Genomic DNA, 17,745 nt, shown 5'->3' on the forward strand with positions numbered 1-17,745 from the left:
TTTAACTATATTTATTTGTATTGAGATTTGTGTTTTACACCGCCCAGAGCCCCTTGGGGATGGGGCGGTATAAAAGTTTAAATAATAAATAAATAAAAATAAATAAATGAACATCTGGAGAGCCGCAGGTTGCAGACTCCTGCTCTACACGGAGGTGTTTGCTTTCAGATGTTTTGCAAAAATATATATATATATTTCTAGGGATCCTCTCGTTAAAGATTTGATCCGAGAGTGAAAACAGCAGAGACCCTATCTAGCTTTGTCTGAACGAACTGCTGATGGCTGAACTCATTAACCGCAAATTAACGCCTTCGATTTATACACACGGAGATAGGGATCCATTGACTGCTCTCCCTCTGACTTGGGAACTCTTTTCCGGCTCTGATTTTTTGCATGTACGTGTACTGTTAGTTGCGACAGAGTAAAATGGCGGAAATGGATCCCCCCCCCCCCCCCCCAGTCATCCTTATAGCTTTGATTTGCTCTGGGTAGACAAATCTAAGGTACTTCAAAACTACATAAAAGCAAAGCATCCCGCAACATATGAGAAGGTGGAACCAAGGGAAGGTCACCTTCGGCAGCTCAATTTTTAAAAAATAATCCACAGTAGTTTACAAAAGACATACCAAACGCAGAGAATATCAATGTTGTTATTCTTTGGCGCCGCCACCTCTTGCCAAAAGCATGGGGGGGGGGCGTTTCTTTGTATCTTTTCCCACATCATTTCTTTCATATATTTTTTATTTCTTTTTATTTTTTTTAATCGTTCCCCAACCCCCTCTTTTAAATACACAACAGAAAGACATTTTTTTCCCCACTTTGGGGCATAGAGTTGTAGGGAGAAGGGAGTCTGAGAAAAACAGAGCGGTCCAGAGGGCGAGCCGTTGTATAAGCCCCCATCCCTCCTTAACACCCCACATGTAGTTCGTTTGGTTATTTGTGTTTTTTTTTATGTTTTGTAACCCCTTCTTTACCCCACAGGTTCCCATGTTTCATCCACTTCTTAAAATTCATGTCCATCTTGGTTGGGCGGGAGGGCATCAAAAAGACTCGGTAGGGATGAAAAGAACATGAAAAGAAACCCCAAAAAGAATCGACACAGAGGAGGAAAAACAGGAGGGGTTCTCTTTTTCTTTTCTTTTTATCATGTCTCTTTTTAAAACCAAAAAAAAATATCCTGGTTGCTTTTTATTATTCCTTTTTTGTTGGTGGGTAATTCTCTCTCTCACGGTTGGTTTTCTTTTCTCTTTTTGGTTATTGTAAAGAAGTTTTTTTTTAAGAGCTTTGGATTCATAAGAGGGTTTTGTGTTCTTTTTTTTTCTTTTTTGCGAGGACGTCGGCACACGGCACAAGTTTGTGTGTGACGGGAGGTTCCTTCTTGTTTCTTTTCGTGTTTTTTTTAAAGCCATCGGAGTAGATTTGTGTCGTTTCCCCGCGCAGAGACGGAAGGTCACGTCTATCAGGAGGAAAAAAGACAGCGAGGTTGTTGGTTTTATTTGGTTCCCCAGAGGCCATAAAGACCCACCTGGGGAGAGGAGGAGGAGGAGGAGGAGGAGGAGAGAGAGAGGAAGATGGCGGGAAAGAGAGACGTCTTCTTTCTTTCCCTGTTTGGTTGCTGTTCAAGTCGTTCAAATCCATCAACAGTTCGGGAATCTGTCCATCCGTCTCTGACGGTAATTTTTTTTTATACACAATGGGCGGAGCATGCTCTGGGAGGGGGTGCAGGGTGGGGGGGTCTCAGTTTCACATCTTTGCCCCCCTCCCCCCTTCAGTTTTGTCTCCTTGGGTTAATAATTTTTTCTTTCTTTCTGTCCATTCTTTTTGTTTGCTTTGCTTTTTTTTGGCCTTTCTCAGTAACACAGTAAAAGAGCAGGAGGTGAGTGTGAGAGAGGGAATTCAAGCAGGGTGTGTATGTGTGTGTGTGTTTGTGAGAGACGGAGTCTCGATGCACACAGGTGCATGCGTCAAAAGAGTGTGCCAGCAGCTATCAAGTGGTGAGAAAGGTGGGGCTCTGGCACGCACACGTAGCAACAAGAGGCGTTGTGCTGAGAATGAAAGGGAGGTTGTGCAGGACAAGGCGTTTTTGGCACAAGCAGAAAGAGACAGTGCCGCCTTTACGTACGAACGCTTACGAAGGAAGCGAGTGCTCACCTTCCAAAGGGAGGAGCTCATCTCTTGAGGAACATCTGAAGGTGTTCGTAGCAGGGATCATCTTGAGATGTTCCTGAGAGCATGTGCGAACAGTCTCTGGAGGACAAGATGAGAACATTAGGAGTTTATGACATAAAGGTGTGGGAGAAGCAAAGTCTCTTGTGTGTCTCTCTCACATCTGAATTACACGTGTATGCCACAGTAGATGGAAGACCAGAATATGCAGGTAGGTGGCAGGAATCAGGGCTAGCAAAAAAAGCACGAGTTGGGATCTGTGTTGGGTTTGGGGAGCTACGGATGGCCACAGAAGATCCATTCGTCCTTTTCTGGACGTAGGAGTGGAGAGGTAAGGAATCTACATTTAGGTGATATGCAGGGTGGGTCACGGGAGGGGTGGGTTTAGCTGTACAGCAGCCATATTGGCAAGGGTTTGGGGGTAAGGTGGCAGACCAGTGGAAGAAGACAGGAATGGTTGAAGGACAGACAGACACTCCTTTGTAAGAGGTGCAAGGACTTTCTAAAGTTAGCATCCTTCAGGTCTGGGGTTCTTAACAGCTGCTCATCTCTTGGGATAGACTGCAGCAGATAGGTGAGGTTTGACTTTTGGGGGGCGGGGACTGCAAAGTTGAATTTGCCTTGCCCGCATGGCTGCTCGTAGGCTGGGATATAGGGGGCTAGTTTAGGGCAGCGGGTGTGGCTTTGGGCGAGTGGCAAGAGGCTGTCTCTCAAACTTATTGGTCATTTTTCCTGGCTGGGTTGCGTGTTGAGGGATGGTCCGGGCAGAGGGGACACCCCGAGGGGGGCGCCCGTCCCTCCGCCGGCTGGCTGGTCAGTCATTCTCTCTCAATGAGTGGCAGTGTGGCATCCATCTCTATAAAGCTAGAAGTGTCGTAGAGGTAGCGTTACTTTTTGGGTTGGAGTCCGAGTGAGGTAATTTGGATTCCTCTTTGGCAAACACCGATGCGGTTGCTGCGTTGGAGCCGGCCTTGCGCCGGTGAGCGCTGGAGCGCAGGTGAGCCCCGAGCGCCTCCCGCCCACTCACGAGCACCTCGCAGGCCAGGCAGTGGTAGGTGCACACGGGCACGCGCAGCGGGGGCGGGGCTGCCGGCGGCTGGCGCCCAAAGTAGCAGAAAGCCGCCTGGTGGGCCGCAGCCGCCCCCTCGCTTTCAAAGGCTGCTTTGCATTGGCGGCAAAGGTACTGGTGAGTCACGTCAACCGTGGAGATGCCGGGGGCTTCGGACACCTCGACGGGCGGCTCGGGCGCGGGCGTCGGGAGCAAAGGGTTGGGCAGCAGCCCCATGAGTGTCTGAGGTATGACGGGGTTCATGGGGAAGAGCCCCTTCTTCATGCCGTAAAGCTGCTGGAAGTAGGCCCCGGGCAGCTGGGCCCCGAAGAGCGAGGGGGCTGCTGCGGTGGCCGCAGGCAGAGGGAAGGGCAGGAACTGGCCGCCCAGCAGGGCCGGGACCGTGGCCTTCAACGTCTTGAGGTTCTTCAGCGTGGCAGTGGAGGACAAGGAGGGTTCCGGGGCCGAACTCGAAGTCGGGTCTGCCTGCCTGTCGGCCAGGGAGGTCTCCGGAGCAGGAGCAGGCTCTGTTGAGGGACCGAGGTGGGCCGGTTCTGGTGTGAGGCGCTGAGGTAAGGGCGGACCTGGCTGGGTTGAGGCCAATGAAGAGCTCAGGACACCAGAGGAAGAAGAGGAAGGGCCTGTTGGGGGGGGGGTAGGAGGAAAAAAATCACTGTCAGTGGTCATCTTTCTGCCCCTCCCCTCCAACTTCCATGCATGATATTTAAGGGTCTTCAACAGCGTTCCCGTGGGTGCCTGTTAACAGGTGTCCACCAAGTATTTTTAAATACTAGGCAGGGCCTGGCAGGGCTGGCCCCGGGGATCTGATTTGCTGAGCAGATTTTTAAAAAACTGCTTCAGCAGCAGCTGCCACCACAATTCAAGACTCTTTAAGAGTAAAAATAAGTGACATTAACTCTAAAAGGCGTCCTGTTAAACGGAGATTCTGCCTAAAATGTTGAAGTTACTATTAGAGTCATGAATGACCTCACTTCCTGAATATTAGAGTTATGCATGACCTCACTTCCTGAATATTAAGAGTTATGCATGACCTCACTTCCTGACATTGTGTGGCAAGCTCCGCCTCCAGCAGTAGCCATTTTGTGGTTGTTCCCATCACCCTGTGTCAGAATTCCAAAAGCGCCTGCAGGCTCAAAAAAGTTGGGGACCCCCCTGTTTACGAAGGCTTGCTGTGTCTTCATAAAGGGGCAGGTAAATACCTCTCCAGTACCTACTTCCTTACATAGCTGGGTTAGATAATCCTTTTTGTTCCGGCAGTGCATTCTGGGACTTACACTTTAAAAGGTGGATAGCATGAATTGTAGGACAGCATCGGGAGGGAAGAGTGAGGAGCGAAACAAGCACCCCTCCCCCATCTTATCTTTAACATACCTTACCTCTTTTACCCACTCACCTGGCGCAAAGGAGGCCATACTCCCGAGAGACGGTGGCACGGTGGTGGGGGGCATAGAAATGCCCAGCCTAGTTGGGGATGGCGTCCCTTTCTCTGGCACCAGCTCATAGCACTTGCTTTCGCTCTTGAGCTGGGCCTTGATGGCCTCTTTAAGTTGCGCCAGGTGGCCACGGGAGAAGAGGTGCCCGCGGCAGGACACGTAGAAATCGTACTTGACTTCGCAGTAGGGGCATTCGGACTGGGCCTGTGTGCCACGAGGCCCCTCGTCGCCGCCGCTGGTGCTGCCCGAGGCCGCCTTGGCCTTTTTCTCTTTGGCCCTGGCGTTCTGAAACCACACCTGAATCACCCGCTTGGGCAGCCCGATTTCCTCCCCTAGCACCTCGCACTCTTGCATGGTGGGAGTTCGGTAGGCCTCGTAACAAGCCTTCATGATTTTTAGCTGGAGGCTGGACATCTGAGTGCGGTACCGACGCTGACCCAGGGAGTCGAGGGAGCCGCCGAGGCCGCCCTCCGTCGCTCGGCTCTGTTGGCTGCCCGGGGAATCCAGATCAGCCAGTGAACATGTCGAGGACGACGAGTCGCTCAGTTCGCCCCCTGACAAGCTTCTGTCTTCATTCTCCTTGGGTATCTCCTCCTCGGCTGCTTCGTCCTGCGCTTGTGAATCCACAGGAACTTCTGGCTTGCTTGGTGGCGGCTGGACAGGGACCACAGGGAGGCTTGGGGTGAAGGCGGCCCCGTAAAGGATAGGCGGGTCCCGCGGTGGAGGGTTGAACTTTGGGAAGACCGTCGTGAGCACCGTTGAGGGCTTGGTGGTTATAACGGTAGAGCTGGCGCTGCAGCGGAACTGGCCCTTCCTCTCTCGGGCTCTCGTGTTCTGGAACCACACTTGGACGACCCTCTTCTTGAGCCCCACCTCTTCCGAGATGCAGTCGAGCATCTTCCGGGTCGGATTGGAGTCCTGCATGTACCAGCGATACAGGATCTCCAGCTGCTCGGGCAAAATGGTGGTGCGCAGGCGCTTGTCCCGCGGGGGATCGCTATCCCCGCCCACCATGCTAGCGCATTCGCTGCCGGTGGGCGACAAGCTCCCGTCCTCATGTTTCCGTTTCTGCGCCCGGGAGAGATCGGGCTGCACGGCGCGCTCGCCGAATGCCAAGGGGGCCAAGTCCGGGAGTTGTTGGGGAGGTCCTACGATGGCTGATGCAGGACCGGCTGCTGGCATATGACTAACATGGTGGGCGTTGAGAAGGTCAGCGCTCGAGAACGTGGCTGGGCACTGGTCACAGGGATGACTGGCTGAGCTTTCAGGCGGGGCTTCTGGAGATGGTAGCTCTTCTTCCGGGAGCCTGTCTCCAGGGCCATCTGTCTTAGCATCCCCGCCAGCTGCAGAAGTCTCCTGCTGTTGCTGCTCCTCTTCCTCTTCCTGTTCTTCTTCCTCATGAGCTTCATTGTCTTCCTCAGCACAGTCCCCTTCCGCTTCTTCCGGCTGGTCATTGTAACACTTCTTGAGATGGCGTATCAGTTCAAAGATGCAGCGGAAGGACGACCGGCACTTCTTGCAGCTGGGCTGCGCCCCGGTGCTCCCGCTACTCATCCCGGACTCGCTTCCGCACTTGCGGGCCTTCTGACGGGCGTTTTGGAACCAAACCACAATGACTCTGTTCGACAAGCCCAGGAGCACCGACAGACGCTCAACCTCGCCGTCTTTGGGATAAGCGCTGGACTCGAAGAAGGACTGTAGAGCCTGCGACTGGAACTCTGTGAATTTAGTGCGGGAGAAGCGCCGGGTGGCATGGAAGCCGCTCCAAGGAGCGTCGGGAACCACGGACAAACTGCCACCTTCCTCGTCCTCGCCACGAAACCACAGAGATTTCAAATGCTCTGGAGACACCCGAGGAGTCTCGCCATCGGGCGGTGGAACTGCCACGGGGATGGGTTGTATTAAAAAAGGAGGGCAGAGGTTGGGGATATCCAGAGGTATGGAGGCTGGCGGGACAGCGATGGTTGGCGTTTCTGTGGCAGAAATGGTGGAGGCGGCGGCGGCAGCAACTGTGATTGTGGGAGTGGTAGTAGTGGTGGTAGTAGTCTCCACAGGGAGTGCCGGGGGTGGGGGTGGATACATGCTATCGTAGCTCTTCCGGAACTGCGCAGCGTAACGATTGAGCGCCTCGAAAGGCAGGAAGCGTCGGTGGACGTGCTCCTCGTGCGTTTTCAGGATGAGCATGTTGGAGAACTGTTTGCCGCACGAGCCGCACTGCAGCTTGCCTGCCGGGGGCCGAGGGGGGGCGGCCGGAGCGGCTGCCGCCACGGGTTGCTTGCCCTCGTTATACTGGATCACGAGCTCGAAACCAAAGTTCTCCAGGAGGGCCTTGGCTGCCGTGCGGGACGCCTCGCTCGCCGGCTGGCTCGCCTCTGCCTCCTCCGCTTCTGCTTCTTCTGTGAGCTCTGGTTTAGAACTGCTTGATGTTGGGGCCGGCTCCTCCTTCGCTGGGGCAGGTGGCAGCAGCACCGGTGGAGCGGCCGGGAGGGTGAGTGCTGGTGCTGCTAAAGCCAGCTTGGGGGCCACTTTGAGGTCGTGTAAATAGAAGGGGAGCAGAAGCTGCTGCTGTTGCTGCTGCAGTTTCAGCAGGGACTCCGGGACCAGCGGGAAGGGCGGCAGCAGCGGTGGCGTGAATAGGGGTGTGGGGAAACGTTGCAGCTCTGCTGTGGGCGGTGCCAAAAAGGGGAGAGCCGGCACCGGCATGCAGCCAGCCTCTAAGAGCTTAGGTGGCTCCGTTTCCAGCGGTGCCTCGCTTGGGGCTTCCGCTTCAGCGGACGACGCCTCGGCTTTGCCGGCGGCTTCCATCTTAGCGACGCGGGAGCGGGTCTGGTGCAGAACCGACCGCATGTGGATCTCCAGGGTGGAACTCTGGTTGTAGGAAACCCGGCAGGTGGTGCATTTGTAAGGCTTGTCCGAGGACGGTTGGAGAGCCCCGGGGGTGCCCGGTTCGCCTCGGGAGGGCGCCAAGGGGTCGGCCGAGGCCTTCTTCATCTTGTGTAGGTGTGAGACGGAATTGTAGTGCACCAGGAGGATGTTCTTCTGGGTGAAGGATTCCTTGCACACCGTGCATTTGTACGGGCGGCCGGGATCCAGGAACTTGTCCAAGGCAAAGTTGGTTGCCTTGCGGTAGGACAGCGGGTGCCGGGGGTCCTGGCTGGGCAGGGCAGGGGGCGAGGCCTCCGGAGGCTCCGTCGGGGCCTGTGATGGTGGCAGCGGCTGCTCCTCGGGTGGGGCGTTCGGACGCGGAGGGTCTTCCTCTTCGGGCTCGAGCACAGCGGGTGGGGGAGGGGTTGAAGAGGCGGGTGGCGGCTTTTCCGGCGGGTCTGCTGGCGCTGCTGGGGAAGGAGCGGCCGCAGGGGGCGTTTCCGGGGGCAGCGTTGGCGCTGAGGGAACTTTTTCTCCAGCGGGTGGTGCTGGGGAAGGGAGAGAGGGGAGAAAGGGGATTGTCAGAAAATTATTGCAACTCGGAGCATTCAATCCCCCTCTGCACAGTCTTGGCTGTGGTACACAGCAGGGCACATGTGGATCTTAAAGAGGAAGACCCTGCTTACATGGGAGCCTCCGGTTGGCACATCTGGAGGATTTTTCAGATGCTGAGATGCAACAAAAGTACCCAGGAGTCATCATTAATAATTGACTATACCCGTGGTGGCGAACCTTTGGCGCTCCAGATGTTATGGACTACAATTCCCATCAGCCCCTGCCAATTGGCCATGCTGGCAGGTGCTGATGGGAATTGTAGTCCATAACATCTGGAGTGCCAAAGGTTTGCCACCACTGGACTATACTCTGTTTCACATAAAGATGATAGTAGGATTATACGTCCCTCCCCCACAGAACGAAACATACCGGATCTTCTTTGTTGTACAATGTTCCGCTTGGGTCCTAGTGCCCACCTAGCCCTGCTCCCCACACCCGTTTGAAAGTAAAAATAAATTTTGGCGTAAATATTCTTGTATCAAAGTACCGTGGCCAATAACACGCAAAATAATAGTTTTGACAAAGGCAGTGTGTAAAAATGAATGAAAATTCTCATATTCACTTGGGACGATATTCTGATGCGGAAGTACACGATTTTCTCAACGGCCGCACCTCGACTGATCGAACTAACATCTTTATGCACAACAGAGTATAGCTAGCAGCGAAAGTGCAGAATCTGCCAGCTAGTGAAGCACTCTGGGGCCGTGGCAGAGTGATAGAGCAGCTCCTTGGCATGCCGAAGGTCTCAGGTTCCAGCCCTAGCACCTCCAGTTAAAAGAACCAGGTAAAAAGGTAGTGTTGGAAGGGACCTTGCGGGTCATCTAGTCCAGCCCTTGCACCTCGCAGAGGCAAAAGTCAACAGGTGATGTGAAAAACCTCTACCTTACTGCGGGGAGCTGCTACCAGCCTAAGTAGACAGTACTAACTCTGATATACAGATGGTCTGGTCTAGTACAGGGGTCTGCAACCTGCGGCTCTCCAGATGTTCACAGACTACAAAGCCCATCAGCCCCTGCCAGAATGGTGGCAGGGGCTGATGGGATTTGTTCTCCATGAACATCTGGAGAGCCGCAGGTTGCAGACCCCTGTACTAGCCCAGGCCAATTGGCCATGCTGGCAGGGGCTGATGGGAATTGTAGTCCAAGATCATCTGGAGAGCCACAGGTTGCAGACCCCTGGTCTAGTATAAGCAGTTTCAAGTGTTCTTTGGGGAGGGGCTGTAGCTTAGTGAGAGAACCTCTGTTTTGCATGTAGAAGGTTGCTTGTTCAATCCTGGGCATCTCCAGGTTAAAAAGAACCAGGCAATAGATGACGTGAAAGATTTCTGTCCAAGATCCTGAATAGCCACTACTGACTTGGTTGACAAAACAGACTTTGAACGACTAACGGTTTCGCTCAGTAGAAGGCAGATTTGTGCATGAGGTCATGGATTTGCGACTCCCTTTTCCCCTTCCCTGGGTTTCCCCTCCCGACTTCCTGCCTCGCAACTGAAGTGCAAATTATCCGAATGCCCGGATCAGATACCTCCTGTTGCGACCAATGCAGACACGAGCCTACGTTTGCATAATTTGGTCGGTTGCGTTTGGGATGCAAAACATCCAATCTTTTCTCGGTTCTTAACCTGCGTTCCTTTGTTGACTTAATGGGCCATGTTTGGACCGCGTTATCTCTACAACCGGCCTTTCATCACTGATTGCGTTTATGGCCCTCTGTGGAATCTTCATCCTTTCATTTGGAAACTGGTAAGGAAGCATCTAACCCTGGTGGCTCCGAAAAGACTAGCTCGAGAATACAGTGGCGGTGTTCTGACGGGGGCATCGCGAAGCACTGCTGAACAGGTAAAGTCTAATGGTGGCATTTTTCTGCTGCCAATTGGGGCTGTGAGTTGGGCCTGAAGCCAAAGAGAAAAACTAGCTTGTGATGACCTCAACCGAAAGAGCGACTGGGCAGAGGGAAGACTGGTTTTTTAAGGCCATGTGGTGTAGTAGTTAGTGTTGTACTAAGGAGGCCCAAGTTTGAATCCCTATTCCAGTGATGGCGAACCTTTTCGAGACCGAGTGCCCAAATTGCAACCCAAAACCCACTTATTTATCCCAAAGTGCCCACATAGTAATTTAACCTGAATACTGAGTTTTTGTTTAGAAAAAACGGTTGGCTCCGAGGCGTGCGTTACTCAGGAGCAAGCTTGGTGGTAGTCGGTGGCTTTGCTTTGAAGCAACTGTGCAACTCTTCCAACGGGTGAATCACGACCCTAGGAGGGTTTACTCAGAAGCAAGCCCCATTGCCAGCAACCAAGCTTACTCCCAGGTAAAGGATTGCACTTTAGTTTAACAGCGCTTAACAGGGTTACCTACACTGCTTCCTCAAAACTAGGTCTTAGGTTTAATGCTAACAATCGAGCCCAGCGGCCCAGGCCAGTCTAGATGTGTGTGGGGGGGGAGATTTCCCCCCCACATGATGAACTCTGTGCGTGCCCACAGAGAGGGCTCTGAGTGCCACCTCTGGCACCCGTGCCATAGGTTTGCCATCACTGCCATGCAAGTCTTTCTCCGCCTAACCTCAGAGGGTGAAAATGGGAGGGGGGGGGGCTGAAAGAGCTGTCCATGGAAGGTGGAGGAGATTTTGCAAAATGTCAAATAGGAGAGAAATTCCTGAGATCTTGACACTATTCTAAATAACATGAACCAAAAACATAGAAGAAGATGATTTTGGATTTATACCCCACCTCTCTCTCTTATAAGGAGACTCAAGGTGGCTTACAAGCTCCTTTCTCTTCCTCTCCCCACAACAGACACCTCGTGAGGTCGGCGGGGGCTGAGAGAGTTCTGAGAGAACTGTGACTAGTCCACGGTCGTCCGGCAGGAATGTAGGAGTGCGGAAACACATCTGGCTCACCAGATAAGCCTCCGCCACTCAGGTGGAGGAGCGGGGAATCAAACCGGCCCTTCGGTTCACACCACCTGTAGGAAGCACTGCTTACCGAGAAGGGGGCTTTGGGGTTCATTTGCACCCCCTTGCTCTGGGGTGGGCGTCCCGTCTGGCTTTGGTGGGTCAGGAGGAGGGCTGGGGCTTGGTACAACTTTGGTGGCGAAGGTCATTTCCACGGTGGTGGCCTGGGAGGAGAGACGAAGACGGAAGGTAGAATTATCGGGAGCGCAAACATCAAGGAATTATCGGGAGCGCAAACATCAAAGTTCCCTACAGAGCTGTCCGGAAAAAGGACAGATGCCCACGAAGGAGACAAAAATGAAGCCCCCCATGCCCCCCACCCCGATCCCTATCACGAGCAACACCTTCCCATGGCTCCCGAGAGTTTTGCTGTCCTCACCCCTCCTAGGGCAGTGATGGCGAACCTTTTCGAGACCGAGTGCCCAAATTGCAGCCCAAAACACACTTATTTGTCGCAAAGTGCCAACACGGCAATTTAACCTGAATGCTGAGGTTTTAGTTTAGGAAAAAACGGTTGGCTCCGAGGCGCGCGTTACTCGGGAGTAAGCTTGGTGAAGCAACCGTGCAGCGCTTCGAATGGGTGAATCACGACCCTAGGAGGGTGGTTTTACTTCCCAGAAGCAAAGCTCACCATTAGCTACAGCAACCGAGAGCTTACTCCCAGGTAAAGGATCGTGCCCAGGCTAGCCTAGATGTGTGTGTGTGTGTGGGGGGGGGGTGATTTTCTGCCCCCCCACATGATGAACTCTGTGCACATGTGACCACAGAAAGGGCTCTGAGTGCCATCTCTGGAACCCGTGCCATAGGTTCGCCATCACTGTCTTAGGGGTTTCCTGGGCCTTTGGCTGCAGCTGCCTAAAAGCCCATTCAATAGGTCACCTCTCTACCATGCATAGGCAGCCCCCCCCCCCCCAAGCACAGCAGCCTTGCCAGCAATTAAAAAAGGAGAGAAGAGAACATTCTCCCCGGGCCCCTTGCGCTTGTACTTACCACTAGCAGAAGCTTCTCCACACACTCGGGCACCACGTTGTGGATGTGGCTGAGGTGGAAATGGAGGTTGGTCCGGCCCACCAGTTGCTCCTGGCACAGCGGGCAACGGAACTTGGGCTGCACGGCATGCTGGGAGACAGTGTGCGATCGCACCGCGTCGGCCGACGGGTCGACGAAGTTGCAGAACGGGCAGCAGAACACCTGGGTGTGGGAAGGGGAGAAAAGTTATAGGGGCGAGGGGAAAGGCTAGAGGGGTGACCCACAGCCCCGATTCCTGGACTGGGGGGGGGGGAGGGATTTGTGTGGAAGTCTTAATAACAGCAAGAAACAGGAGAAAAGTGATGGGGGAACCAAAGGTTCCAAAAGGGGGGACTTGCAAAAGCGTGGGAAAGGGCTCGGCCCCGTCTTCCCACCTGTCCGTCTCGCTTCCGGGCCATGTCGGCACAAAATGCCTCCGCTTCCCACCCACAGAGCCTCTCGCCTTTCCCCGTTCCGTATAAACAAACAGCAGAGTGCCCCGTGTGGCCGAGCGAGGAACAACAACCCGGTCAGCTGATTTGTCAAAGTTCCACCTCTAGAACGAGACTGCACAGATTTCTGGCCACTCTCGGTCGGAAAGTACGAGCGGTCCAGGCTTCGGCCTAGGGGCGGGGCCGCGTTTTCGGTTTTCCACGAGGGGGTGAAAGACTGTGGTTGCCTTCGAGCCAGAAAACTTTCCCTTCTCTGTCTCCAGGAGCATAATAATGCCAGCCAATCTCGCAGGGCTGTTTCCGGGATGGCTCAGAGAAGGATTTCAGCTCTGGACAGGTTACCCGGTCAGAGCGCAGATTTATGGGTCAGACCACCAAAAGAGCACATTTAACAAGGAGAAGAATTTATACTGGGCTTTCAGCGTTCCAGCTGCTTCTCCCATGATCTTGTAACCCTCAGGACCATCTAGCCCTGGAGGCTAGCATCTTTACGTGGGTGGGAAAGAACATGGTTTGCTTGCAGCCACTGAACGAGTTCACGACAGAGGCGACAATTGCACTGGACACTTCCTGGGTCAGAGCTCGTTCTTTTAGCCAGTGAGCAATGCCAGCTAAGTAGGAGGGTTATTAATATTCTACTGCATTCTTAATTGCCTGCATTCAGTTTTGTGTCCTGCGAGTGGGTTATGTCGATCTCTTTCTCCCCTACCGCCACCCTTTCGCTTTATTGCTACATAGACAGGCTTCCAGCAGGAACGAAAATCCACCCACTACCCATGATGGTCCCCTTGGAATTTTAGTGGGATTTCGAGGCCATTCCACTCAAAACTATTTGGGGTCAGGGAGTTCCTCCCACAGTTAGTTGTTCAGACGGAAGAAAGGCTGCTACAGAAATATACGTTTGAATAGGACGAAATTCGAGCCCGGTTGTATCTTACGCAAAATATTCCAAGGCGTCAACTTCAAAGCTCGCTTGGTCAGATATAAACAGATATAAACAGGTGTCATAGGGGTGGGTAGCGTGGTGGCCAAGTTTGCAGATGATACCAAATTATGTAGGGTGGTGAGAACCACAAAGGATTGCGAGGAGCTGCAAGCGGACCTTGATAAATTAGGTGAGTGGGCTAAGAAATGGCAAATGCAGTTCAATGGAGCAAAATGCAAAGTGATGCACATAGGGGCAAAAAAATCCAAACTTCACATACACGCTACAGGGGTCAGTGCTATCAGTCACAGACCAGGAAAGGGATTTGGGCGTCTTAATTGATAGTTCCATGGGAATGTCAACTCAATGTATGGCAGCTGTGAAAAAAGGCAAACTCTATGGCGCTGGGGACATAAATTAGAAAAGGAACTGATAATAAAACTGCAAAAGAGATTTCGTCAGGCCATATATACACAAGCCGTGAAGTTTGCGACACACACTTCTGAGAGTAACTGTGTATCTAGTTCTAGTCACCCACATCTCCCTAAAAAGGATATTGAAGAGAGATAGAAAAAAAAAAGTGCAGAGAAGGGCAACGCGAGGGATGATTGAGGGACTGGGAGCACCTTCCTTATGAGGAAAGTGCTAGCTGCGTTTGGGACTCTCTTTAGTTTGGAGAGGAGGCGTCTGAGGGGGGGATATGATTGAAGTCTATAAGAATTATGCATGGGGTAGAAAATGTTGACAGAGAATTTTCTCTCTTTCTCACAATACTAGGAACCAGGTAAGCATTCACATTGAAAATCGCTGGGGGAAAAAATTAGGGACTAATAAAGGAAACACTTCTTCACTAACGTGTGATTGGTGTTTTGGAATTATGCTGCCACAGGAGGTGGTGATGGCCCACTTCAACCTGGGATAGCTCTTTGGCAAAAGGGCTTTGGACAGATTCTTATTATGGAGGAGAAGTAGAATTTATGGCCACTTCAATCTTGATCCTCTTCTTGATCTGAGGATTGCAAATGCCTTAACAGTCCCAGGGTGCTTGGGAGAGCAACAGCCTTGAGAAGGCCATTGCTTCTCACATCCCCTACATGTAGCCAGACTCCCAAAGGCACCTGGTGGGCCACTTCACGCAGTAGCGCAGAGGGGCTGGACTAAGATGGACTCTGAGTCACAGTCCAGCCTCTGGCTTGTTCTTATGTTCCATGTTCTTATTTAAAGGCCACTGCTTGATGGAGCCGCTACAGCCGTCTGGCTATTAGATCAGTGGTGGCGAACCTTCATAATCTAGATGTTATGGACTACGAATTCCCCATCAGCCTACGCCAAAGCATGGCCAATTGACCATGCTTGGCAGGGCTGATAGAACCTCGGTATTGGTCGTCTATAACATCTGGAGTGCCAAAGGTTCGCCACCACTGGGCTAGATCATAGGTGTCAAACTCGCGGCCCTCCAGATGTTATGGACTACAGTTCCCACCATCCCCTGCCAGCATGATGCTGGCAGGGATGAGTGAACTGTGAATCTGGAGGGCAGCAATTGACATCTGTGAAACTAGATTCTGGGTAGCCTTGAGTTTACATCTTCATTCTGCCATACAAGTATGACCATGGGCCAGCTGTGCTTTCTTGGCAGAGTGCTAAGGATACAGCAGAGGAAGGGAAAAGGAGATATAAGCCGAATTGTGTCTTCACGGGGGGGGGGGGGGGGCAGGCTGAAAAGATCTAAATAAATAATAAAGTGCCCTCAAGTCGCAACTGAATACGGTGACCCCCCATGGGGGGCGGGGGGTTCAAGGCCAGAAATCAGCAGAGGTGGTTTGCCGTTGCGTTCCTCTCCGGGGCAACTCTGAGCTTCCTTGATGGTTGCCCACCTAAATGCTAAACACAGATGACCCTTCTTAGCTCATCTATGCAATAAATACACCCCCCCCCCCCGGCTCCAGTCTCACTTACTGTAATATTGCCCCCAGCTCCAGTTTTTGATTCGGTCTCGTCGGAACCTGCAAAGGGGGAGGGGGAAGAGATTCTCATAATGTGAATGCAGAAACTTCACATAGTAAGAGAGCCAGCGTGGGGTGGTGGTGAAGAGCAGGTGGGTTCTAATCTGGAGAACAGGGTTTGATTCCCCACACCTGAGTGGCGGAGGCTTATCTGGTGAGCCAGATGTGTTTCCGCACTCCTGCATTCCTGCTGGGTGACCTTGGGCTAGTCACGGTTCTTCGAAACTCTCAGCCCCACCTGCCTCACCAGGTGTCTGTTGTGGGGAGAGGAAGGGAAAGGAGCTTGTCAGCCACCTTGAGCCTCCTTACAGGAGAGAAAGGTGGGGTATAAGTCCAACCTCCTCCTCTTCTTACGTGCAGGGGGAGAAGACCCTTGCCGGGTATTGAGGGACGGGCTTTGCAGGAGTGGTTCTTTGGCTTGTCGAAGGCTTTCACGGCCGGAATCACTTGGGTGCTGTGTGGTTTCCGGGCTGTATGGCCGTGTTCTAGCAGCATTCTCTCCTGACGTTTCGCCTGCATCTGTGGCTGGCATCTTCAGAGGATCTGATGTTGGAAAAGCAAGTGGAGTATATATCTGTCCAGGGTGTGTGGGGAGTGTCCAGGGTGTGTGGGGAAACCTTGTCTATGAGTAACAAAGGCGGCAACCAAGTAAATAGTTGAGGGCATCTGAATAGAAGTAAGAGTAACAATGAAGACTATAGCCTGGGAGTAACCCTGTAGATAGCAAGGTCACTGGTGGGAGCATCTGAATAGAAGTATCCTGGCCTGTTTCTTTTGTCTATGGTCATCCTGTGTTTGTGTGGAGCTGGTTTGACACAGTCTTGACCCTAGTATTTTTCAACACTGTCAGCCAAGTTCTGTTCATTTTCAGAGTTTCTTCCTTCCTGTTAAAATTGTCCATGTGCTTATGGATTTCAATTGCTTCTCTGTGTAGTCTGACGTAGTGGCTTTCAGAGTGGTCCAGAATTTCTGTTTTTTCAAATAATATTCTATGTCCAGGTTGGTTTATCATGTGTTCTGCTATTGCTGATTTTTCTGGCTGAAATAGTCTGCAGTGCCTTTCGTGTTCTTTGATACGTGTCTGTGCGCTGCGTTTGGTGGTTCCTATGTAGACTTGTCCACAGCTGCATGGTATGCGATAGACTCCTGCAGTAGCTAGAGGATCCCTCTTATCCTTTGCTGAACGTAGCATCTGTTGAATTTTCTTAGTGGGTCTGTTCTTTGGCTGCTCTCTCCACAGATTCCAAGTTAGATTCCTGTGGCGTTTCAGCAGAGTTCGGATTGGACCCAGCCAGGAGGGGAAGGCATACCTGGCATAGAGTGACAAACTACCTTGAACCAGCCCTGACTGCTGGGCTGGGGGGGGGAGGGGGGGTGATGGAATTTAACCAGCTGCCAGCCCCGTGCCCTGTTCATACCAAACATGCCTTTGTGCCCACAGAAACCAACCCTGCAGGAGGGAGATGAGGCACCACAGCTTGGTCTTATATTGTTCCACCAAATTGAACCACTGGCATCTTCACAATGAAGAGGGGGTCTCTGGGAAGCACGCTTGGGGGTTTCAGTGTGTGTGTGGGGGGTCCTTATGTTATCCAGGCAGAAGTTGTATGAGGGGCGGGCGGGGAGAGGGTATGCCTGGGTGGGAAAGATAAGAACGAATGGAAAAGGAACGACCAGGGAAGGAATTAGGGCTGGGCTCATGGGGACGACGCGTGCGTGGCAGAAATATACACAGGGGTTTGGTTTGTAAGTAGCAAGGGATTTCTCACCAGGCATCTGGGGTTTATTCAGCGTTGCTTTCTCTGGGGCGTCCATCACCGTTTCCTTCCCTAGGGGTGAGAAGGAAGTGAATCAAAAAGTGAAAAATGGGAGGGGGTGGGTGTTGCTTCCTGTTAATGTGAGCTCCCAATGGCACCTGGTGGGCCACTGCGAGTAGCAGAGAGCTGGACTAGATGGACTCTGGTCTGATCCAGCTCGCTCGTTCTTATGTTCTTAAGGCCGTTGCTTTCACCTCCTGCCTGTGAGCTCCCAAAGGCACCTGGTGGGCCACTGCGAGTAGCAGAGAGCTGGACTAGATGGACTCTGGTCTGATCCAGCTCGCTCGTTCTTATGTTCTTAAGGCCGTTGCTTTCACCTCCTGCACGTGAGCTCCCAAAGGCACCTGGTGGGCCACTGCGAGTAGCAGAGAGCTGGACTAGATGGACTCTGGTCTGATCCAGCTCGCTTGTTCTTATGTTCCTATTAATGTGACCACTGT

The 17,745-nt window shown here is 52.6% G+C and overlaps 1 protein-coding gene across 2 annotated transcripts in view; it reads right to left on the reverse strand.

The window, feature by feature from the left end:
- Positions 1-723: 723 nt before the first annotated feature.
- ZFHX2 (zinc finger homeobox 2) overlaps positions 724-17,745 on the reverse strand; it is a 34,880-nt gene continuing 17,858 nt past the window's right edge. For both annotated transcript variants that reach the window (XM_048517892.1, XM_048517893.1), the window contains exons 5-10: positions 17,258-17,326; positions 15,442-15,488; positions 12,088-12,288; positions 11,129-11,261; positions 4,629-8,081; positions 724-3,855 (exon numbers count right to left, since the gene is read on the reverse strand). In XM_048517892.1, coding sequence (XP_048373849.1) covers positions 3,023-3,855; positions 4,629-8,081; positions 11,129-11,261; positions 12,088-12,288; positions 15,442-15,488; positions 17,258-17,326 — 4,736 coding nt within the window. In that variant the 3' untranslated portion in view covers positions 724-3,022. The remainder of the gene's footprint in view (positions 3,856-4,628; positions 8,082-11,128; positions 11,262-12,087; positions 12,289-15,441; positions 15,489-17,257; positions 17,327-17,745) is intronic.

Source organism: Sphaerodactylus townsendi, linkage group LG15 (genome assembly GCF_021028975.2).
Source record: "Sphaerodactylus townsendi isolate TG3544 linkage group LG15, MPM_Stown_v2.3, whole genome shotgun sequence".
In the NCBI taxonomy this organism is placed as follows: domain Eukaryota; kingdom Metazoa; phylum Chordata; class Lepidosauria; order Squamata; family Sphaerodactylidae; genus Sphaerodactylus; species Sphaerodactylus townsendi.